Source organism: Taeniopygia guttata, chromosome 3 (genome assembly GCF_048771995.1).
Source record: "Taeniopygia guttata chromosome 3, bTaeGut7.mat, whole genome shotgun sequence".
Taxonomy (NCBI): domain Eukaryota; kingdom Metazoa; phylum Chordata; class Aves; order Passeriformes; family Estrildidae; genus Taeniopygia; species Taeniopygia guttata.
In genome coordinates this window covers 61,654,246-61,679,658 of record NC_133027.1, presented here as the reverse complement: position 1 = coordinate 61,679,658, position 25,413 = coordinate 61,654,246, and the positions used below count along the sequence as shown (strand labels likewise).

Genomic DNA, 25,413 nt, shown 5'->3' with positions numbered 1-25,413 from the left:
AATTGTTTGTTTGGAATGACATAAGCATAAAAATAGAATAAGGGACATAGGAAGCTTTTCTTTCAGCTTTGTGCTCTGTTTCTCCAAATGACCATGCCTTTTCACCCTTTTTTCCCCCCTCTTAATTTTCCTCTCTCTTCATAGTCGGTAATCTTTAAAATCATTTTTCTGAGCTGATGAATGGAAAGAAATTTTCCATGGGGAACTGGAAGATTTCATGAGAAAACAAGTAGGGAGCACCCTGAAATTTCACAAATTATCCTGGGGAAAATTAAAGTGGCATGGGGCCATGTTCTAGATCTCTGAAATCCACTTCACTACAAGAGTAGGACCTGCCTTTTTAAGTTTACTGGTGCTTTTGTTTCTATTTTCTCCTCTTTCTCCACCTGCAGTTACTTGTTCATGACTTGGAAAATAAACTTTTTGCAGCAGGGACTGCTTTGTGGCTTTGTGGTTTTTTCTGTGAGCATGGTTTCAACATGTTTGATAATTCTAGGCCAAAGGTGATGAAAGTAATCTTTCTCTGGAGTATTCAGACAAAATTTCAGACTGTTCTTAATTAAAAGTCCAAAAATACTGGATTCTGTGGTAGTTTTATTATTGTTTGGGCAACAGGTGTCTGTTATTTCTTAGGTACATCACCACTACTGCCTGTAGAGTAAGGAATCTACTCACAGTTTCTTGAAAGGTGAACTCACTCTGTGCCACCTTGGTTTAGTTTCAAATTGGCTTGAGCTCCTGCACTATATGAATGCTTTGTCTCTACTATGGGGGAGAACAGTGGAGACAATGGCAATTTTTTTTCAGTTTCACCTCTTTATCAGTAAGAGATATTTTCATATTATTCATAAAATAAGAGGTATAGCCTGCATTGCACTGTTAAAGTGTTGTATAGGAACAATTAATATGTAATGCGTGTGTATGCTTTTCCTACAGTATTCCTCTAATTAAATAAATTTTTCTTTTAAATGTATCCATGCCAAAAGGTAATGGTCTTGTTGTGGTGATGGCACAGATTGTGGTGTGAAACAGTAAAAGTACACAGGCTTTTGAACACAGGAATTTTTCCTTTCCATCTTTCATATTGTGTAGTTGAAAACATGGAGTTTCTGAGCAGGATATTTGAATGTGTTGGTTTCTGTTTTGTGGGTTTTCTGAAAGAGTAGTGTAGGAAGTTATGTTAACAAGAAACAAAACCAATTTCTCCTGTCAAAGGGGACAGGCATTTAAATCCTTAAGTGATTCTAAAGGTCAGTAAAGATATATGGATGTTCTTTCAACCTGCAAATAATTAGTTGCTTAGGTCTGCCAAAGAATCAGGTAGATTTATATACATATATGCAGTTAGTTAGTCAAGTGTTTGTGGTTTATTAGTGCCTAAAATACTAACTGGCTGCTTTCCTTTAAATAACTCAAACAGTCCATCCTGTTAGTGCTACTCTGAGCTTCATCACAGTGATCACATCTGCATAAAAATGTAGAATTTGCTTCCTAAATAAATTCCTCTGGTAATAACAATACCAACAGCAGTTCAAGCTTGGTCAGGACTCAATCAGAACATGCTAAGGTCACAAGTCTCATCAGCAGGTTGTCTCCAAAGGCTTAAGAGAACATTGTGGCAAAGATGAAATCATACCAAGACCAGAGGGGGAATTGGAGCTCTTATGTGTTACCTTTCTTCTGACAAATGTGATGCAATACTAACCAGTGATTTAGACTGTTTACTCTTACTGTAACAGAATAAAATCATGTTCAGGCAGAGTCCTCACTGTTAACCTTTTCCTTTCACTGCTGTGTTTCCTTGGGTAGTTCTTGGCCCAGCTGGAAAAGTGGCAGGAAATGTCACATACATATGGACATTATGTGGCTGGCTGGGTGTTTTTCCCCCATGTTCTTTAAGCAGGCTCGAAGCAGTCCTGAGGAGCATTAACATGCTGCCTCTGACAGCTGAGAGTGTTTTGCCACAGGTGTAGTTTTCCCCAGAGGACTCTGGGTCTGAAAGCTGAAGAGGGAAGAAATGTCCTTTGTTGTCCTTGATCAGAAAGGGGTGTGTAGCACTCAGCAGAGGATTTATTTAAAAGCTTGCTTGTATCCATGGGGTGGTATCAAGCATTAAAATATTAGTAAGAAACAAGTTTAGCAGGGCATTCTACTTTCACACTGCCCAGCAATAAGATGTAAAAATCATCCCTGAAATATGCCTCTTTCTGTGATGAACAGTTGCAAGTGGGTTATAATTCACCAGACATTTCTAAAAGCAGTGATACCCAGGAGGAAGACAGACCACTGCAGCAGATGATGTAGCCATAGAGAGATTACCGAGTAAGAGAAGCTAGAAAGAGAAATTACTTCTTGTGACACTAGGGAGGCACGTTTCAAACTTGGCTTATAATTGTATGTACTTTACCTGTCTCTGAAATTCTCTTACCTATATTAATGTTGTAGCAATCTATATGAACAAAATGGGCAGTATGCCAAAGGGGGTTGTAATTTTCAAGTACCTCTGTATTGTTATTGGAGAGGGGAGGAGGATATCCACTAACAGTGTAATTATGTGGCAATTCCTGGGAAATTGATTATTATTAGCTTTTTATGATCACACTAACAAAGTCAATGATCCAAGATAAAATAGCAAAAATTAGTGCTTGAACAATATTCAGCAACAACGTATCACCAGGTGAGAGTGGATGTATCTGAAACCAGATAATTCCTGAAAGGGAAATGGCCATCTCCCACCAATTATAACGATGGATGTGCTCTATTAAAGCCTGATCCCCTTTAATGGGGGACTCCCAGCATAAGAGGCCACGTAAGTATGCAATGACACATACAGTATCGAGAAGTGGGTGGGTGTTTATTCTAAATACCCACATCACTGGGGTATTTGCACCTTTAACCAACAGAGAGAATTACAGGTAGTGAATACAGATCCATTTCTTCCAGTTGGTTATTGCTTTAACAAAATCTTTTGTCACTTTTTCTAACATCTGCCTTCAGTCCCCCAAACACAGCACGGAGACTGGGTACCTGCATATTCAGAACTATCTCTTGTCAGCCATGTCTTCCCCTTTGAGGCTTCGTGGTTTTATATATAATAATTAAAAATGCTTCTCTGAGATGTGAGAAGGCTTTTCTAAAAGTTGCTGCAATACAATAGTGTAATATTTTTGAAGGTTATAATAATAAAGTAGGGGAAAGAGAATAATCATTATTGCTCTTTCTTGTAATTATTTTGCTTTTGGATATCTCACACTGTAACTAGAACACTATTCAAGAACACCCATCACAGTGCTTAACAAGATTTAATGTACATTTATTCTTAACATGTGGAACATATAAAGATTTTATACTGAATAAATGAAATTCATTAAGCCAGAGGAAAAGGAGGAATTTACATCAAGTTTTTTCTTTTTTAACTACATTATCTTGAAATACAAATGCAGATTCTTGTCACTGAAAAATCTTTGAAGTTGTGTTTCTTCCTTTTTTTTTTCCTGTATATATTTTTTGTCTGTAGACTGGTAACCATTTTCTTAAATCAATCCATACGTAACCATTTCCACACCTTGATTTATAAAGCAAATTGTGATCGGCTGCTCTCCCGAAATAGAGCATGACTTTATACATACAGAAACTTGTACATTACCCTCAGTTGTTGGTTTTCTGTGTTGGGTTTTTTCTTTTTTCTTTTTTTTTTTATTATTTTTTGGAGATATGGCCCAAATGAAAGAAAAAAATAATTCTACTATCACTTTGTAGATACCACATCATGAAAAAGAAACTAAAAACTTTGTACTAAAAAAAAAAAAAATGAGGGTATGTTTCATGTACAACTTCTATATACATCACGGCCCTTAGGCAATAAAAAAATATTTTAAAAAATGATTAAAGGAATTGTGAAGAACTGTCATTGTGGAAGGTCAAAAAAAAAAAAAGATGTAGACAAGACAGTTCTGGTGAGGAAGCAATTGATGTTTAACTTCAGGTTTTGTTTAAAAATCTTTTAACTTGACTTATTTTGTTTTGTTTTGCTCCTAGCCTAATATAACCATTTCTCCTGAGGAGAAATCAGTATTGTTTTGGATTTTGACTACTGACTGACACCCTCCTTGATCCCCTATACCTACATCACTAGAATCTTCTATTGCACAGAGCTTTGGGTGATGGTATACAAGTTTTTTTTTTATTTTTTCCTTATCTGAAAAAATAAAACACACAGGAACTTGGTATGTTGGTTATTTTTCACCTTTTTGTTTCAAAGTGGTGAGATTTTTTTCCCATCATACAATGGTTTGCCATAACATTTTTTTTAAAAAGTCACTAGTTCGCTTCCCAAAAAATATGCAATACAAACATGGAAAAGAACATTGAAAAGGATAATCTATGGAAAAAAAAAAAAAAAGTGTGACCTTTGAATGTACTAGACAGCAACTTTGGTTAAAAAAAATAAAATAAAAAGATGTACTTATACACATAGACAGCAAATATTAATTTTATAACTGTTCAAATTAATAATTTCTTTAATTCCCAATTGGTAAATAGTGAATGGGGCAGAGGAGCAAAGATTCGTTTTTTTTCCTTCTTCCTACATTGGATAAACAAGAACAGAAAACAGCCAGTTATATGTGACCCTCTAATCTCCACTCACACATGCTTGGCTTCTCACTTATGTCATAACTGCCCAATCTGAAAAAGTACATCACAGATGACAGATGCAACCAGAGAGTTCAGGACAGCAGATATTGAGATATCCAGCAAACGGCCCTCGTGCAAAAGGAACTCAGAGCGGTTCTCGTCCACTCTCGCCATGGCCAGCAAGGCCTTGGCTGCCCTGCACATCATGTCTACGCTAGGCGGCTCCAGAGGCGGAGGCTGCATGTGCATGAGGTTATGCTGGCTCTGCTGGTACTGGGCCATAGTGACCCCATCCTCCAGGAAGCTTATCAAGTTTCCAATGCTTCCCTTCTGCACAGCTATTGCCCTTGCTGCTAATGTGTCCCCCTGGGCAAGGTTCGATAGGAGCGCCATGGACATTTCTCGGCAGACCGGGTTTTTGCGGTCCCCAACGTACCTAACTAAAGTAGCGTAGAGTTTCTCCTGACGGCTGAATGGGGGGGTGGCCAAGATAAGGTCCACATTATTGTCCTGGATACTGAGCTTACACAGGGTCTCCAGCACAAGTCTCTGAGGCGAAAGAACTGAGTTGGGCCCCACGGTTGGAAAAGGATCCTGTGCCTCTGCAGACGGGCACACCATCCAGTGCAGCAAGCCATCCAAAATTGGCAAACAGATGCTTTCTGTGTAAGCAGACAAGTCTAGCTGCCCAGAAATGTTGGCTAATGTGACCAATGTATTATCCCTCAAGACCTCGAGGCAGTCCCACCACCACTCATCCTTGCTGCAGGCCACCCCTTTGTCCTCCTCTTCCTCTTTCTCATAAGTCTGCGGTGCTCGCTTTCTTTCTGGATGCTCATGATGAAGAAGGATCAACTTTCCCAGGATCAGCACCAAGCCTGGATGTTTGGACATTTCAGTGTCATTGCCAGGCACAAAAGACAAGCTACGGACAATATTTGACACACAGATGCAGCGTTTGGCCAAGGAGTCTTGCCAGTGAGTTATGGTGCATAGAGGAGTCTCATCCCGGCTCCTTGGCTCATCCTCTAGCAATTTAATATTCCGGTGGCTTTTGGCTTGATGGATCCCAAAGGGAAATTTACTGCTCTCTGTTTGGGAACCAGAGTTTGAGTCTTCAGGTAGTGCTCCCGGCCGAGCTGAGAGGACATCATCAATGGTTGCTGTTATACTCTTTTCTTGTTGCTCCTCAGATTCACCTTTCCCCTCGAGGTCCTTCTTTTTGCTTGGAGAGTTCAAGGGAGGAGGGGCTTTCCTGCGTGGTGGAATCTCCATCTTGCTTTCAAAGTGAGTCTGGATATGCTCAGTTGTGTCACCACCACCAAGCTGCCAGTGGAGAAGTCCACTATCAAATTCCTGAACGCGTCCAAGTTTGTCAGATCGGTCAACAACAAATAGATTATTTTTCTTTACAATCTTTATTGGCAGCTTGTCAAATTTACTTGCTTGTTTTGGCCTCTCACTTGGATCAGCAATGGCACCAGGAGTAGAAAAAACAATGCTCTTTTCTTCTCCTTCTACCTTTTCATCCTCCCCCTCCTCCTCATCTTCATCAAAATAGTCAATACATTCGTCATTCTCATCTTTTCCAGTATCCTCTGCCAAGGACTGACTATCATCTTTCTTGGCTGCTTTGTGATCAAGTGCTTTGTGGCCTGGATCTCCCACTTCATATTCCATAAGGATTCCAAAAATGTCAATCAGGCATTTTCTAAAATATTCTACTAAAAGCTCAAGAAATCCAGACAACTGAGGGAAGAAGAAAGAAAGAATATAAAAATCACATAAATATTTTTGTCTATATGAAATTTTATTAGGAATACTGATGCATTCATGCGTGAATATTTCTCTCACCCTGCTGTGGACTTGTGGCTAGGTCCTGCATGGCAGAAGTTAATCAAAAGAAATTCTTCTAGAGTCTATCCAAACAGTATATAATGTCAAATTATCACAGCTCTGTTTGCTTCAGCTGTAACAGCCATGAGAAGTACAGAACTTTATTAATGTCTCCTTTAAGCCATAGCAGACTTAGCTGGCTTAGCTGTTCTGTCCCCTTGGAAATGCCTATTACTCTTCATTTTTTGTACAGAGTACTGAAGTTCCTAACTCGGCTATTTTTCCTGATTTGTATTTTTATTAGATACCTAAAGTTTAAAATTCTTCTTTTCCTCCTTTGTCTCTAAAACCAACGGTCATATAGGAACCTGAAGTTCAGGGTCTAGCTACTGATATCCTGGATCAATATATCATCTCTATTGGAATAGATCCATTTTTTTTGTCTGGCAGTAGTTTAAAACTGTTATTGGAGCCTGGTGCTGTAAGTCATCCTTCAGAAACAGTTTTCATTTAGGTTTAATCTTCTTAATTAACTTGTAATCACTTTCTTATGGAAAGGCGGTAGTTGGACTTGGTATTAATTTACACTTAGTGGCTTTATTATTAGAAATTCTTTGTTGTTATGATGCATTCAGCCCAATTGTCTGGCTTTTAATGTGTTTTTTTTTAATTGTGGGCTAATGGATTTTCAGTAAAATGTAGCCTTTTGTCCATTCTATATTCTCTTATGACTGCCAGCTTCTCAAAGAACTAAGAACAAACTGATGCTTATCAGAATCACAGGAGCTACCAGGCATCATTTGGTCCTGGCTGCCATTGGAAATAGAGTCCAAAGCAAATATAACTAAAGAATATATGTATTTACAATATATCTGGTATTCTGTGCCATTTGCATAGGGTATATTAACACAATTTCTATCAGAATTCAGAGGAGATTCACCTCCTTTAACTTCAAGCATCCACACTAGTCACACACCTAACCTAATTCTCTTGATTCCTTTTGTAATCAATGGTCTTTTACAGGCCATTTCTAGGGTATGATTCATCTGACCTATTTTAGATCTCTTTTTCTGGGTGAGATAAATCATGCTATAGATATCCCTAGTTCTATAGTCAGGTGGGATGTAATGTACCATTTGTGTCTGTATTTAAAAAAATGATGAGTTACACTATTAGTATTCAAGGAATGAATGGAGGAGAGAAACTGAATATTTAATTTGTACAAATTTTAGATGATGTGAATTATCAGCATGCCATCTATTACTACCACCTAACAGGCAAATGATTAGAGCAGAGCTGAAAAATGCTGGGAGGCAGTGAGGCAAAAGCACACACTGTTAAATCCTGTGTTGCTTGCATACTATGGATAGACAGTGGATTTTAGCCTTTAAATTGTCAATTTGGTATTCCTGTGAAAACTTAATTCACTGGAAGAAGAAACTGAACAGAAAATAAGCAATTAAATAAAATCCCACAGTCTCACAGGGAAGTACAGAACAGGACAAGATGTCACCAAAAACCAGTTTAATATAGTCTTGCAAAGTCTTTAAAGAAACACAGATTAAGAAAGATCACTAACATACCGCTGTTTTGAGGGATTACACTATCGTGTGTGAGTTTACACATTAGTCTTTTGGCAGCGCTAAAATTCTTATATTCCTACATTCTCCTTTCTACAAGAAACATCCTTTTTTCAGGCTTCTTTATTTCCTCTATTTGACCTATATCTGCCTCTTGTTACTCACTGTTACCAATCATAAAGAAATGCAAGTTTTTCAATATTAAAATTTATGTTAATTAGAATAAATTGGAAAAGCCAGCAGCATTTTTGTAGGTGTCTTATTACACTTCTCTTTCCCTGGAAAGTTGAGACGTATAATGCTTTCCCACCTACCTGAGAGAGGTTGAAAGTAGCAACAGTGCTGTCATCATAGAGAAGAATATTAATAGTGTCTAGCGCCCAGGTACTTTCAGCCAAAAGACCAGATTTAAGAGACATCATCACTCTCCAGGCTTCAGGAGTTACTGGAGAAAGAAAGAAGGAGAAGTAAAACAGTATTAGTGCATCCTTGGAGACTGTTAGTGAGTTCTGAAAGAGTAAACTATGATATTCTGAGGATGCAAATTTTAATTAAGTGGTTACTGATTAAGACCCTATTTTCACTGCTTAGTTCTGTTCAGTTTTCTGTAACTGGTGCTAAGCCTTAGTGCTGGAGAATATCCTGGCAGGGCCATTCTTCCTGACACTACTGAACCTGAAATAATCGTACAAACTTAAAGAACTTGACTAACCCAATTCATCAGTAAACAAAGGTAGAACACTCTGTCAGGAATGTGGAAATCTGAAGTAAGATGAAATGTAAGCAAAATTTAAGATAAGAAAATTCTTGGGGATCTTCTTAAGAAGTGGGATAGAAACAAACAGGACAAATACTATGGAAAGATTTAATGGACCATTCAAAGAAAGCAGAGATTGCAACTACACAGCAGAACAGCATGAGCTTCCATGGAACAAAACATGGAAAGCTTTGCTAAGCTAAATGCTGTATTGGTGATTTAACAGACACTCTAAAGGACCTTTCAACACATCTCATTTTGAAATCTGAAGCAAGCTTCATTTTTAATGCATTTGTGAAGACATCAAGTCTCCATTTAAAATATTGCTTTCATTTCATGTCAGATTGTCTGGGATGAGTTTTATCTATCATCCTCACTGATGCACATGTTATTACATTTTTATTGAAAACAATCACACTGTAGTTACCAAAGTCAAGAGTATCTTAAAAATGTAAAAAAAACCCCAAAACCAGAATCAAAGTCCCTTTCCTCACCATTTATATTAGGTTTTGTTTTGATGCTTACCAATATCTTTTGAGGTAATCTTTCGTCTTGGTTTCAAGACTGGTTGGGATGCTTCTACGGAGCCTGGGGGGAAGGTAATCTCTCGCCTAATCGGTGGTGGTTGGGGTGGAGGTCCTGTGACCTGTGACACTGGAACTGTGGGTATAACCTTTTGCATCTTCATGGAGGGTAAGAAAGGAGACTTGCTTGGAGACATACGGTTTTCCAAAGAGCGCTGGAAGGACGCTGGACTTGGAGCTCTGGAGATGTGGTTTGGCATAGAGGGTGGTGTCTGGTAGGATGACTGAGGAGGTCTAGTGATAGGCTGCATGGAGGCTGAGGATGACATATAAGAAGGCTGCCGTTGGTTGACATGAGAAGGCCACTGACTCTCGTGGTTTATCCTCTGGTCAGGTACCATCATATCATCAGTGCGATTCATCCCTGGATACGGTGGGGCCTGTGTAGGGCCTCCTGGACCTTGCCTGTTCTGGTAAGGGTAAGGCATATCATTTCGTGTTGGCCACATGTTCTGCTGAGGACCTTCACTGGAGGATGACGACTGCATGGGGCCACCAATCATCTGGGGAGGTATTCCATGCTGCTGCATTTGTCCTGGGCCCTGCATCCTCTCCCTGTTATATGGGTATGGGTACTGTCCCTGCATGGGCCTCCTGTCAGGCCCTGTGTAAGCGTTGCTGTACTGGTTATACATTTCCTGCTGCTGGTTGCCATACTGCATGTTATACATATCCCCTTCGTGGCGTTTAGCTGGAGGCCCATACATGCCATCCATGTGTCTCTTGTAGTTCTGAAAGATAATTTTTGGAAAGATGTGTCACTTTCACTCTACACACAATACAAATATACTGGATGAAAGCTTATTCAAAAAGCTGAAGGCGCTTAGTTCTAGAGGGATCGTGCCGACTCTAGAGTCAGGCATACAGTGCTGTTAGGCTTGATCCAGTGCTTTCTTTTTAAGCCTCTGTTTTGCTGTGCTTATAACTGAATACTAAAAGGAAGCTTATCCTTGGGCTAAATTTTCTTATGCTTGCTCTATTTTCTTCCCTTTCCCTTTCCTTCCCCATCTGTCAGATTAAATTCTAGTGGTCATTTCAGACATGTATGAAAAGGCAACAGTCCTCACCAACTAAAATATTTTCACTTCTTTTTTATGCTTAGTCTATTAAGAAGAAAAATCTTTTAAAAAATTCAAAACCACCCAGTGAATCTTTTCAAGAGATGAACACTGAATAAACTCTTAAAGTAATAAGATATGCTGCAAGCATGCATGTCAGAAACAGTAAATCTTACAATATGACATCAGCTACAGACAATAAATTTATTGATAGGAGAAAACAATCTGCTGCATTTGATACTCTGTGTAATTCCCAGGAATATTGTCCTCTTTGGGCAACCGTTCTCTTCCTAAATCACCCTAATCACATTTAATTTACTGTGAGATTATTACAGCAAATGGTCACATCCAAACATTCTGTATTAGTTTATGCAGGTTCTTACCCTGCTGTTCTGTAATGAATTAGGCAATGTAACTAACAGCTGCCACCTATGGTTTATTCCCTCTTTGTTTCTCACCCTCTCAAATGGGGAATGTTGTGAGGTAAGCTGTTTTACTTCGGGGAGAGCTGAGTGGTTTTTAAGCCATACAAGCTTGAATGTATTTATGTTTAAGATGGCAGAACAAAAAAAAGACACGTTGCTCTTTGAGGGGAAGGTGGTAAGGTTTGTAGAGGTCCTTAGTTCCTGTGGGAGTTTGTTCCACAGTTCAAACCACAATGAGTGCTCTGAAGCAAAAATAGTGAATTAAATGGGTGATTTTTGAATATATGATCTATGGCAAATTCAAAGTTACAGCTCCCCCGGAAACTCAGTAGCTCAGTAGCATTGTACAATGTATACTAATGTACTAGAGTTAAGATCAGATAAAATTCTCTTTGTATTCAATATGGGAAAGTTAAAACAGCTCTGGGATTCATAAAGTCATCTTCCAACTTTGGTGCACATAAAACCACAACTACTGAATTGTATGAAAGTATTTTTTTTAAACTTGCAATAGAGCTTTCTCGCTATCTGAGAAATACCTATGTCCAGCCTTACAAGAACTACTTGCTGTACTAAATTCCACCCTTGGGGCCTATTTATACATTAAGAAATGACTTGGCAGCAGCCACACCTAAGAAGGTCATGTTTGTTTTGCCACAGTGACTCAGTGCTCACAGCAGACACTTGGGAATGAAGCATGTGACTTTTTAAAAGCACTCCAGCACCCTGGTACATGCAGTGCCAACGTGCCCAATGGTCCCCAGTGCAGAGGACAAGAGGACAGTGATGCACCTGACCTCCTCCCTCCTGTGGACATGCCCAGCAGGACACTGAGACTGTACAATGTGTCTCTCTCTCTCTCTCTCTCTCTCTCTCTCTCTCTCTCTCTCTCTCTCTCTCTCTGTCTCCACTGAGATGTGGAATTCTGAGAACTCACAGAGGACAAAAAGCCACCAGCACAGGTTACCTGCTGTGTAATAGCTCTTGGGATGTAAGCATTCATACAGGAATTGGAAAACCTGGCCCCAAGCATTTCATTAGCCCCAGGAGTTCATGCTCCAATCACCTCCTTTGCAGGTCATTCCCTAGCCTTCGGGTTGTAGGTAAAGCTTTGAAAGTGTCATTTTTCACATTCCCCCTGAACCACTACAGAGTAAGATTTAGGAAATTGTAAATAAGCTACTGGCAACAGAATCTCTAGCTAAATGAAGAAGAGGAATCCTCTTGGGATGGGAGAGGCTGAGGCTGATCAGGATCCTTGTCCTTCATTCTCCACTGCTTTTCTGCATTAATGCATTTTGCATTCAAGAGTCATTGTACAAAATATATAAACAGCACTAAGGACAGGGACAAATATATTTTTACAATTCTAGCTGTCTCCTTGCTTAAATGAACATGTAGTTAATATATTCCCTGCACATGTTAGCATGGAATATCACAAACTGTTCTGTTATATATCTTTGCAATTCCCCCACTAAATCACCTAGACTGCTAGCATATGCTCGTCATAAAAAACAACAAAACAGTTTTTTGATTTCTGAGATGTTATGAACCAAAGAGATAAGCAAGAAATTTCGAAATTTAAATTTATGTATGTTTTTAGTACAGTGCAAGCTAAGATCTCTTTTGGTTTCTCCCCACAGCACTCCCAACCCCTGACCCCAATTTCCTAGTAAAACTCTATCCTGAACTGAAAAGAACTATCTGAAATTGGCTCAAAACTAGTTTACATTTCATTTTTTTTATAATAAGTAAATGCTTTATATTCGGGAAGCCAACTTCAGGTATTGTATGACTAGAACTGAATTAATAACACACAGAATGAAACTGATCCTGCTGAAGTCAGTGGAGTTTTGCTACTAACTTCTAATGTGGGATTTTGCTCACAAGGTGGTAATCATGCATGTAACAAAAAAACCCTTATTAATTAATGTAATTTGTATTTTTTAGTTGTAAGAGCTGGGGTGACGGCAATGTATAAATGTTTAAACTATTTTTAACACCTATAACATTCTCTCTTATGTATAGAGATATCATGTGGGAATATGCCCTCTGATCTATATTAAATATAGGTATCTCATATGACCCACCACAGAACTGAAAATAATTGCGAGTGTTGCTCATTTTACTTTTTTCCAGTTCTCTGTTGGGCTCACTTGGCTGCATGAAATGTCATGTTAAGTTAAGGCCCTTGAACCTGCCATCCAAACCACTTTTCTATTTGTTCCTTCACTTGTTACTTCACTTCTTTGTCACTTCAGTTAACTATGCTTTTGTCTGGTTATTAACTTGGAACAGTCACTCGATGCACATCCAAAGCCACAGAACATCTGTTAGAATTTACATTCTTCCAGTGTAATGAACACATTTACCTACAGCTGCACATACATTGCTTATCCATACAGTCTGTGACTCTGACCAGAATTACAGTGCTCTTCTGTACCAAAAGACATACACTGCATAAACAAAATTTTCAATGTATACAGAATCCTGGGGTGAATTTTTTAAAACAAATGTTATGAACATCACCGTTTCCCCCTCTACTACCTGCTGCTGTGGATACATTCCAGGTTGATGTCCTCCATATGGCGGCTGTCCTGAGGGAGGTCCTTGTCCTGGATACTGCTGCCCGTATGGTTCATGCCTAAAATAAAGCATTCAAATCAATACTTAGAGCTGCTGGAGTTTTCAAGCCACCAGGAAAAGTAAATTCCTCTGAAAATCTTGCACTTTGAAGGTATCTGCCATCTGGAAACAAGGTGAAGGCACAGTCTGGTACGGTCCTGAGCCTGAGGTAGTAAGCTCTGCTGGAGCTGGTTGCGGAAGGAAGGAGGTAAAGTAGATAGAAGAAAGGACGAGCAATGAAGATACAACAGAGAGATTAAGAGAGAGCAGTCAGGAATGGGAAGAGGATATGGTCAGCCAAGAGGTAAGAAAGGCAGCTGCAGACATGAATAGCCTGTCCTTGGTGGGGAAGTATCTAGCATACAGCTCAAAGATTGCATACAGCTCAAAAATTCTTGTGTTTTAGAATGCCAGCCTAATAGCAAGCTACTTTCTGGATTATTCAAGGATATATCAATTTAAAGTGAGTAAAACCAGTACCCATTAGTGTAATTTTTACTTAAAGCTACATAATGAAGCATACACAGTAAGAGACAAGGTTGTGTTGCACTTCGAAACTTATCTGTGGCCTTTAAGACCTCTGAGGAACACTACAGTGCAATATTTTTAGCACATATGAATGAAATTTAGATTGCTGAAATCAAGTACTTGGAAAGCATTAAGATTGATAAATAACACTGTATTGCAGGCTAATATGTGAGTAATTCCACTCTGTACACTATCAGTGAGAACACATCAACAATTAGAGTATAATTATAGAAGTAATGTATCAGGGAGAGGTACAGAAACAGAGAACTGGGGAACTTGACATGTTAAAAGAACTAATGGGACCTCATTTTTCCAAACATAGAAAACTAATTTTTTTTTAAAGAGATGACCAGAGGGAAAGAAATAGCAATTCAGTATCTCCTAAAATTATGACATGGATGGAGAGAAATTATCCAACACCAGTTAAAAGAACAATGTAAATGAAGGGAGTTGTCTGTAGCTCTCCAAGAGTATATGCAGTAAGATAAAATTCAGCAAAGGTACACATATGTTATACATAAGGGAAGACTTTATCTAAATATTCAGTTTGTTAGCCACAGGATAACCACAAGCCAGGTGAAATTGTGGAAGCTTCAGAAGTGGTATCATTTAATGCTGCTCTGGAGAACTTGGGCCTGTAAACTATGTTCTAGTCCTGTGTTGAGTAGCAGATACACAAGGTAGGATGTACATTCCTTTTCTAACATCTCTGATTTGACTACTACAGAAAGTCAACTGACTCACACAAGCCTCTGCTCCCCTGCAAGAAACTGAACCAATGGTAAAAGCCTAAACAAGAAAGCAAAACAGAAGTAACACAATGAGAGGCCACATGCTCTGCCTGCGTGCTCTCACAGGGGCTGCTAGCACTCCTTAGCTCGTTACTGTGGGTATTACACACAGAAATCAGTGTTCACCTTTGCTGGACAGGGTAACAATTAGGAGAGTACATGCTTGGGTCACTGTTTGAAGGCACCATGGTGCTTGACCAGGTGGTACCATACTGCCTTCAGCACCCAGCCCATGATCTGACCTAAAAAATGACAAAGGAAACCTTATTCCGTAAAAAGTACTTATTTTCCAAAATTGTGAACCAAATAAAACAAATCACACCCTTTAAAGGAAACATTCTCTTGACTTAACACCTTCCACTGGAGCCCTTACTCTCACCAACTCCCCAGCAACTGAACTCCCCACCTACTGAACAGCATGATATTATTTGTTTTCCTTGACACATCTACTACTTAAAACTACTGACTGAAAACTACTTTGCCCTTACACTTAAAGATCCACACTGTACCACTCTCTCTACCATCAGGAAACAAAAAGAGAAGCTAAGTACACAGCCTAATGAAAGTAAAAGCAGGAATATGGCCAGAGCAGCAAAATCTGCCAGAATACTTCATATAATCCAAACATTCCCAGAACATTCTGCTGGCTCTACCAGTGCTTAGACATCACTGATTTTACCATTTTTTTTCCCAAAGACTTTCCCCAGATAAACAAAAGAGGACCAAATTTATTTCACGTACTTCACTGAAGGAGAAACTTATGAGAATCTTGTTGGACACACTGCAAGACTGATGCTACTACAGACTCCAGACTCTCCAAAGGCAATTCACTCACAGACCACAAATCAGACAAATTTAGACTGTGCATTTTGTTTTTCTATAAACGCTAACCAGCAACTGTTTAGGTGAAAACATGGCCAGGAGACCAACTCAAGTGTTATTTTATGCTATCACAGCCCAGCCCAGCTGCCAGCTGAAGGCAGCTGTCAAAGACATCCACGAGCTGATCTGCTGCAGCCTGAGTAATTTCTAAGGTGAGACAATTTCTCCTTATTAATTTCTGTGAACAGCTAGACTCAGTCATTACCAGTGGTTTGACTCCCAGTAATTTAGTAAGATGCTGTACGAAATGTAGGCTGCTATGTTCTCTTAAAGGTGGAATGGGAAAATGAAAAGGGAAGAGAGAGGATCATTTTCACTAATGGGCTTTGCTTTTTCCTGAAGATTGACTCACCTCCTGTCATAGCCACTTCCATAAGAGAACTGCTGTCGCTGGCTCATGCTCATGTTGGACATTGCTCCAGATGGACTCTGGTTATACATATCTTGTATTCCACTGTTAGGCATTTGTCCAGGGGTCATGAAAGGCTCATTGCTTCCAGGCACTGCAACAGTCGGGGAAATTAAATTTATTAATCTGGGTGTTTGAAGATCACTTTCTTTTCAGTGAAGTATTTTAGGAGAATATTCAGATCCCTAACACTGCCAAGGAGAATTAGCAGGTGTCTAACAAGCTCTCTGGAGTCTAATGGGAACATGTGATGCACCACCACTACCAAGATGATGGGTATAATATTAAAGAGCTGCGAGTGAGAAAAAAATCTCTTCCTATGGAACTGAGCTATCAGGCACCAGGCAGCTGTTTCCCTCTGGTCTTCACAGCTGAAGATGAACTTCACTCTTGTTCTTTTCACCAAAAACAATGCCAAAAATGAACACAAACATAAGCCTTACAAAACAGATGAAAGCAAATCTGCTAGTTTGAACTACAAAGGTGTCAGAATCAAGCTTTTCTTTCCTCCCATAAAACCCTCATACACACATATACAATAATGTTGTTTTGGAAAGGATACTGTATCCTGATGTAGTTCTCAAGTAGGATGGGCATGTTCTATGGGTCCAAGAAAAGGCACTATTATCAGATATAAATCACCAAGCAAATAGAAGAGATTTTAGTCTTCAGTCCCTCATAGTAGATACTGAACAGAGATATTTCTGTTTCGACAGGATGAAGTGAAATGTAAGACAAAGTACAATACACCCACTTAATCTCATATGGATGTAAAACCTAAAGTGAATCTAAAGCAGAGAGTTTTCCCTTCCTTCAGCTGTATTATATGTTAGTGTCCACAGTCTAAGCAAAAGAATTTAAAGGAAAGGCTTAAAAAAAAAAATCACATCAAATTAACTACCTCTTTTAAAGCATCTCCCCAGTTCATCACATCTCTCTCTTTCCTCAGTTTCAGGGCCTCTTCTTGCTATATCTCCCTTTTGCTCTCTTTTAGCTTACGCTTCGTCTCCTCCACCTGCTCTTCTCTTTACAGCCATTGTGAGCCCTGCCTGTGTTCTTTCCTCCTACTTCCCTATATCTGAGGCATGCAAGATTGATTAGTTTTAAAATCTTTTTACAATATCCACAAAACCAGCTGTAGGTTAAGTACCCAAAAGGACCAGAGTCAATTTTGACATTAATTTTTAATTTTGCTTTTTAAAAATAAACAAACTGAGTGTCTTTATCACCTCTTGTCAGGGACTGCCCAAGTAAGAAAAATATTAGCTTTACTATTCTGAAAAATATGTAAACTGAGACAGAGAGCATTAGGAGGCTTGTTCAGTTTCACACAGTGAATTCCCATACCAGTCCTACTACAATCATACATGTCGCTTCACCACTTCATATTTTAACAGTGAAGTCCAGCACTTGATTTGCAGAGTAGCTAACCAACCTCAAGAAATATTAATTCTAACCCTATGATTTATGACATTTCCCAAAATTTATTCCTACAAGTTTTTAGGATTCTATTAATTCCAAAATAATGGGCATGACTCTGAGCGGGGAAAATATGACCCGACCAGAAACTCAACTGCACTGCACCTTTTTTTGCTACAAGGATACCAATGGCAAAATAATCAAAATAAAAAAGCTCATTCTGACTACAACATCTTGATTGCCTAAGAGACAGGGAAGAACACTTAAGCTCCCACAAAGAAAATACCTTTTCTCATTCCACCAAAAGGATCTTTATTCGGCTCGTATGGCATCCTTCCCATCATATCTGGCATGTTTATTCCCTGCTGGTATGGTGCATTTGGCGTCATGGAGTTTCGCTTTGGGAACGCTGAATCACTTACATCAGAAAAGGGATCATGCACACTGACTGCGCTGTTTCTAGCAGATTAAGAAAAAAGAAACATTAACATCATCCTGTATCCATAAGAACTGTGAAAACAGCCTAGACTACAATACAACTAGCTCACCATGCTGTGGCAGTGACCAGTGCAGGATGCATCCAAGGAAGATGCAAAAGACTTTCACAATGGGCAATCATTGAAAAGAATCTACCCACTTTTTCCTCAAACTTTTTTGTCTACTTACCTTAGAGATCAGGGTTTTTAATCTAATTCTATTGTTTGTGCATTCCTATTACTCATATAGAAGTCTAAATCGTCCTGAAATTTCACTAAGCTGTATTGTTCTTTTTTACCTAGAAAACTTGATCTGAATTAAGATGATTAAAAAAGGTTCTTGCTATCCTTTCTGCAGCATTACAGATGGAGAAAAATTTAGTTTGGAGTGGCTGTGCACACAGTTCAGAGATCAGTCACGTTCCTGCTGAAGTCATAAAGAAGTGTTTTTCTGGATTTCAGTGTGCTAAGGCTCCTTAATGAATGGTGAGACAGCTTCACTTCCGATTAAGCTGGTCTGTGAGACTTACAGAGCACAGAACTGAAAGGGATCTCTTGGTCCATCAAATTAAACCCTCTGCTATCTCAACTACTGTTATTGCATATGCTTTTCACAATTCGAATTCAAGTATCACCTTTAAACCACATGATTTTCCTTCCTGAGCATGACTGGAGCTGCTGACCAGAGGTGTACAGGGTAAGTGAGGAGAGGAAGGTTGTAGTTCTAAGTAGGTGCTGTTGTTGGGTTCCACCATCCTCCCCATTACTGACATATTCACATGCATCTCTTTGCACTGGTGCTTGTCTGATTCTTCTCTGGTGTTTAGAAAGCTAATGGACCTCTCTCTACTCCTTCCTCCCTTTCCCTCTCTCTCCTCCAAAAAGAAATAATTTTCTGCCACTTTTCAGGCTCTGACTGGTTTACTGCAAAATCCGACGAGTGTTGAAGCAGCTAGGAAAGACCAGATTAAAGTGCTGCAGAACTAGAGCAATAAAAAATGAAGCAAAGCCATTTTCATACCTGCCACCCTGCATAGGTGTCATCTGTCCATGAGGTGTGGATGCTGGTGTTGGGGGCTTCAAATCGCCTGGCACTTCTGTCATGGAATTACTACCAGTGGACTGTGGAGTCTGTGGGCCTTGCAAGGAACCAGAATTAGCTGAAAATTAAAAAAAAAAAAAAAAAGAAGGAAAAAAAAAAAAAAGAAGCAATTATGAAAAAGTAGCAGCCAAATTCCTGTGGAAATAATAATCATCAAGGAAAAATAATGGTTCTCTCCTCCAGAAGCCTGTGTATGCCTTAATCCATGTCAGTACTTTATAACTTCCCCGAAGTCCTCTGAGATCAGGATATGCTGTGTAGTAATAGCCATCATCTTTCCTAGAACTATGAATTTAATCTGCTGCCTGAAGCAACATGGATAGAAATCATCCAGATGAAGGATCATTTAAATCAGAGGTCAGAGATACAAAGTTAATTGTCTGTAGTTTACAACAGAGTAAATGAAGGTTGTTCTTTGGCATGGCTTCTTCATATAATCACTATCACAACATGCATTTATAAGAAATATTTCAGCCAGAAGCTTTTCATCATAAATTTAAGCTGCTATATTAATATAAATTCATGGTTTTATTTAGCACTAAAAGGCAGACATTTCCATGGTGAAACATAGCAAATGATTAGCGGCACACTGCAATCCCGCGTCATCTTTGAGACAGCATGGCAAAACATGGTATTTAAGAAATGCACAAGGCAATCTGGGATCAGAAGAAAACAATAACTGAAAGTAGAATTTGAACAGGAGGCTAAAGATAACAGTTCTAAAAGAATTGTAATAATAGAAATGGACACCTTAACAAAATGTTAGTTCGGGTCAGTGATGGGAAAGTATTTGTAACAAGACCAGGTCAATTCTGCAAAGAATCTGTTTAATCTGCAAAAACTTATTTGTTGAGATCTCAGAAAGCAACAGAGTATCTGCATTAGTGTCCTCCTTAATGGAGGTAAATACCTTGATATTCTTGGTATACCAAATGTAGAAGAGCATTTTACTGTTGTCTTCTGATGTGACTGAGCAGCAATAAGGGCATTAAATTAATACACAAGCTATAGGTAATTGTGGAGCTAATGGTAAAATACACCAATACACCAGTCTTTCAGAACAGACACCAAAGTTACTATTACTGAACTGAAACATGCCCAGAGCCCAGAGCTCTACATAGCAGTTTTATGATTTAGAATGTGGTAAGTGAGAATTAGTGACAGCATCTAAGTCTTGGATATGACAGGTCTTGCAGCAGAAATTCTTTCGAAGAACTTGTAGGATTCAAGTCTTTAGATGCAACTGGGAAAAAAATTACCAACAAAAAAAATTTGCAATCTAACACACTGAGTAAGACATGGATTTGGCTGGAAAGGTCCTCCTTTTTTATGAACTATTATGTAAGTATTTTATTGTGCCCGCCTACCTACGTTCAACAACCAATTAACAGAACTTTATAAATTACTGTTACAGGGAAAATTGGAACAAGCAGTATGGGTTTTTCTTCTGTATATGAAAGAGAGTAGTTTATAATTGACTCAGAATCCTAGAACACTCATCATCCTGACAGGCAGAGCTTGTTTTTAACTGGAAAACACCTTTTTTTATATGTGTTTCATATATATCTGTAACACATGTTCCCCTATCTGGAAATCAGTCTCAGTAGCAAGTGCATATGTAAAATCTATGTTGTGTGGATCACATTGCTCTTGTCCTCAGCTTTCTGAGGCGTTTTTGAATTATGCTTACATAGTAATGAGTTTCCAAAAAAAAAAATGTTTAGGAAAAACTCTCTGATTGCATTAATACAGGAACAAGAAAATTTGCAACAACTAATGTTAGTCACATTAGTCTACAGTTAGCTGAAGGCTTTAGTGCTATAATAAAACAAAAACCCACCATATTCACATAAAATGAGCTCTTTGTACATATGACCTCCAAGCAGGTCAGGATCATTCTTCTGCCCTTGAGCTTTAAATACAATTCTAGGTTCTTCTAAAACGCTTGAAAGCATTTCTGAGTTATGCCACAGATTGTCACATACCATCCTGCTTTATTAGAAACATGTAAACAAACTTCTTAGTGTACCCATATACTCACCGTAATTCAGATATTGCCTAACTCTGCATATTTCTCTTATGCTGGGCTATTAAGAAGCAATTAAGCTTTTTCCTATCCTATCTGAGCAAGAGCTTAATTCGTATCTCCAGCAAACCTAAAGGAAACAAGTAAAAGATTTTTTCTGTATTTACAAGCTGCCAGAGTGCAAAATTATTAATAACAATGTTTTTTAGATCATCTTCTGTAAAGAATGGTTTAAAAGAAAAAAAAAGATACCCAACTTAGAAGCTACAAGTCCAATTTCTATTTTCAGGGTGACAGTTAAAAGGCTGGTTATTTTCCCTCAAGCCTCATTCTAAATGACTGGCTATATACAACTTAAAAAATGGAAGGCAAATGCTGTCATGAGAAGTGCAAAGTTCCTGGTACTGCTTTGTTAATACACTTTGGCCCTGACCTCCACTGGGTTAGGGACACTTCCAGAGAATAGGAATTGCAAGTGTTCCAATTGCTGGATTAGGACTCTATCTACCAAGAAGAGCCTGTATTTCCTATTTCACCTTAAATTTTACATTTGTTGGGCTGCACTCTGAAATTTTGACATCTATTTTTGCAGGGATATTATTATGGTAGATGTTTAATTTTGATTGTGGACATTGTGAAAGAGAAACAGTATCATTTAGAATGCTTCATAAGCTTCAATATTAAACCAAACTCTAAGAAGGAAGACAAAGAACAGTGTTCTTTTAGGAAAAGTAATCTCTGCTTACATGATTCTGCAGCTACCTTGGGGATGTCCAGGAAAAAACCTGGGGGTTCACAGCCACTGAATTCCTCATCTCATATCCACATCTAAGCAGTAACTGTCTTGTAGGTATCACAACAGATTTGTAAGCATATGCTTTTCACAATACAAAATACATGAAAACTTAAATACAATTGACATCTTGGTCAGTGAGAAGGTGAGGTCATCCACAGTTTGCTGTGGAAACATGTGTTAATACCACATGATAGCATACATTATTCTCTGCACCATGGAATGCCTTTTGCCTTGCAAAGCCTGCATGGCACTAAGTATTGTTTTCAGGAAAGACCTTTTATTTGCCAGAGAAGAAATATGCAGCTAAAAAAAAGATATTCAACCTTCCTCTTACCAGCAATTTTTTCCCTTCCGAAAAAAAAGAAGAAAAAAAAAAAAGAAAAGGAAAGAAGAATGAAACCTCTTGAAACTCCATTAATGTGAGGCCTGACATGCTCTCTAGGATATCCCTACCTTTTGCCAGAAGCTACAAATGTATACTCTAAAGTAAACAATGGAAAGGTTACTGAAGGTTAAGTACATTCACATACTTCAGAGTGAACAGCCAGCCACCACGCTGGGAAGATAATTTACACAGCACGAACCCAGTGCCCCAGTTAGGCTGGACTGGGGGCCGCTGGCTGCTGCAGGGCCCCCCGGGCAGGCGTGATGCAGGCATAGGGCCACCTCTGCCTGTCCCCCCAGCCACCCCTCCCAACCCCTGGCCCATCCATCTTCAGTGGGGATTCCCTGGCTGGCCTCATGACACGCTCCATGACATCACCTGCCTGCTAATAATAGCACTTCAGTCAGCCACCCGCCAGCAGAGACGGATGGGTTTGGTTACAGACGCGCTCACTGAATGGCTGTGTCCTGCGGTGCCGTGCTGTGTCCCCCCCGCCAATGCCCTCCCCAAGTCTCGTTTCTCTGCTGCCAAGGAAACGCAGGCAACACACTCCTGGCGCCTTCTTGCTCCCTCTTTCCAGCACAAGCATATGATTTTTCCAGGTTTGCTTTAATGAAATCTCTGTTGACGTCAGGGCCAGCTGCTGTTACTCACAAGCATCCTCAGCTGGACCACTTTGGCCATGCTGTTCATTCAACACAGGATAAACTCTGAGCCTGTGATTCTGAGAGCTGTGCACACATAACTGCACACTGCAACTAAGAATTCAGAGTGCCAGAGTACAGCAGCGGAAGATAACTCCTTCATGCTGATGCTTCTTTGGATTTTTTTCTCCTGCATCCCTTAGTGCTTACAGTAATGGTGCCCAGAATTCTTCTCAGTTTAGAACTTTCCACAGTATTTGTGACCATTTTGGTCAAAACTATCAGACGCACATGACAGGAAAAGCATTTTGTCTTTGCACCTGCACCTGGAAAGAAGGAAGCCCCTCTCTCTATGGGAGTTTTTATGCAGTCAAAGTCATCAGCATGTGACATGGCCCTTGGCACAGGCCCAGTGATGAGGACAGAAGGCCACCAGGGATCCTCCAATAGTTAGTCTGTCATTAGGCATTTGCTGCTGGCCTTCACTGCTGAAGGTATTACCTGACCCAGGCAGATTTAAGCTGACACGAAGGCCTCAGCCTACCACAAACATACCACCAACTTGCACAGCCTCACAGCAGTGCAAGGCAATGCACACTAAAACATTTAGGACCCCACCCCTCCCCAGGAGCTTTATGAAACGGCAGAAGAGGCTCTGACAGTCATTTGAAGTAGGAACTATTGAAATGAGCACCTAATCCTAACCCTAACACCTTGGCTACTGTGCAAATCTCTGCCAATCAAGGCTAACCAGTCTGTCACTTCGCTGCTCTACTCTCGCTCCTTTTTTCAACTTATTGTAATTGCTGACACTATTGTGAATGTCACTGTACACAATACTAAATTATTCACTCCTTTATGTACAATTTACCTTATTAATGATGTTGTAAAAAACAGAAGTGATGCGAAAATCCTGAATATAGTGCTACAAGGAAATGGACAAACATGTGATCCCAGACCACCGCCTTGCAGTCCCATAAATTTGACTTACACATTACACCCTCTTCTTGACCGTGCTCCTCCATACAAATCTCCTCACCATAGCTGTCACACTGTGCTCCCTAGCACTCCCTCTATGCCTGCACTCTAAAGGTCATCTGTGAGGCAGTCACATAAGCACCCCTTGGATGTGAGATATCTGCAAGAACGGATTTGCTCTAAGCTGCACTTCAGCCTGCTCCCACCTTGTATAACCACCCACCTGGAAACTCCGACGACATTCGAACTGAATCCTTCTCTGTACCATAAAGGCTGCCAGTCCTGATGTATTCTTAGGAGCAATTGAAATATTTAATTTTAGAAGTTTTATGAAGATCAGCTGACTTCTAAGATCTCCAGACTTGTTTCAAGCATCAGCTTGTTAGAACTGGACAAAATACAGCACCCTCCCCTCTGAGAGAAATTCCTCTGCTTTTCTATCAGATTAACTTCAGCCCTAATACTGTAACTAGTTCTCTGCAAATGGATTTGGCTTCTAAGTGGCTCTGCCTACACTGAGCTAACTGCACAAGAGTGGCTAATGGTTAAAGTAAGGACCTTTAGAAGCTACTGTTTCTTGTTGTATTGGGCTCCTGTTCCCTCTGAATGCCAAAGAATGACAGATTATCTAAAGTATGTCTACAACTCTGCTTCTTTTGTGCCTCTAAAATGTTAATGTTGGTATATACTGAAGGAAAAGGAACAAGAAAAAAAGCTGACTATTAAAGAGAACAGGCTTGTACTCTCTGAGGCATCTATACCTCAGCGGGATTTCGTGTACTAAAGCTGATACACACTGGGAAAGCCTTTCTCCGTACAGAAGTGCAGTCCCATTCAGTGACACGAGCTCTTTTCTCTCCAACAAAACAAACCTTGAGATCCTTGCTTGCTTCCCCCTTTTCTAGTCTCTATGTCCTGCTGTGTTTTTATTTTAGAAAAATAGTTTCAGTTCTCCTCAAAGACAGCTTGCTTGAATGTTATGATAAATTTAAACTTGGACTTTGCCATTTTCATTCATAGCATTGTGATGCAAAAGGACTCTATAAAGTGGTACATCTGACATTTCCATTCCTTTGTTTCATGTTTACATAACTAAACAGCAATTCTTTATCTCAAAATTCAGCTGATTTAGGGTGATCATCCCCAAATCAACTACTGAGAACAGTATTGGAGACAGAAGGTAAGGGAAGAGAGAACAAAGTGTAATACACTCTCATTTTTGGAGACAAATTTATTTATTCTTCACTGTCCTTAACAAGTCTAACCATTTCAGCTTCACTTACCAGTCTTCTCAGGAAGTGATGGGCACCTCCAACATATATTATTTTTTGGAGCTGTGCACACTCAGGACACTCTGTGCTTATTTGAGACAGATAAACATTTGGACTATGAACTTTACTTCTAGTACCAAGTGTTTTTCTCTATTTTCTAAACTTGAATTGCAAAGTAATCTAATCTCCTCTCTATTAAACAATCA

At 39.4% G+C, this 25,413-nt stretch overlaps 1 protein-coding gene across 6 annotated transcripts in view; it reads right to left on the bottom strand.

The window, feature by feature from the left end:
• Positions 1-3,292: 3,292 nt before the first annotated feature.
• The window catches only part of ARID1B (AT-rich interaction domain 1B), a 323,798-nt gene continuing 301,677 nt past the window's right edge, over positions 3,293-25,413 (bottom strand). For 4 of the 6 annotated variants that reach the window (XM_030268062.4, XM_030268064.4, XM_072926976.1 and 1 more), the window contains 7 exons: positions 19,027-19,165; positions 17,816-17,988; positions 16,054-16,204; positions 13,423-13,519; positions 9,334-10,123; positions 8,366-8,496; positions 3,293-6,384 (listed from right to left, as the gene is read on the bottom strand). In XM_030268062.4, the coding sequence (XP_030123922.3) occupies positions 4,672-6,384; positions 8,366-8,496; positions 9,334-10,123; positions 13,423-13,519; positions 16,054-16,204; positions 17,816-17,988; positions 19,027-19,165 (3,194 nt within the window). In that variant the 3' untranslated portion in view covers positions 3,293-4,671. The remainder of the gene's footprint in view (positions 6,385-8,365; positions 8,497-9,333; positions 10,124-13,422; positions 13,520-16,053; positions 16,205-17,815; positions 17,989-19,026; positions 19,166-25,413) is intronic. The other 2 variants (XM_030268067.4, XM_072926978.1) reach the window with 1 other exon arrangement.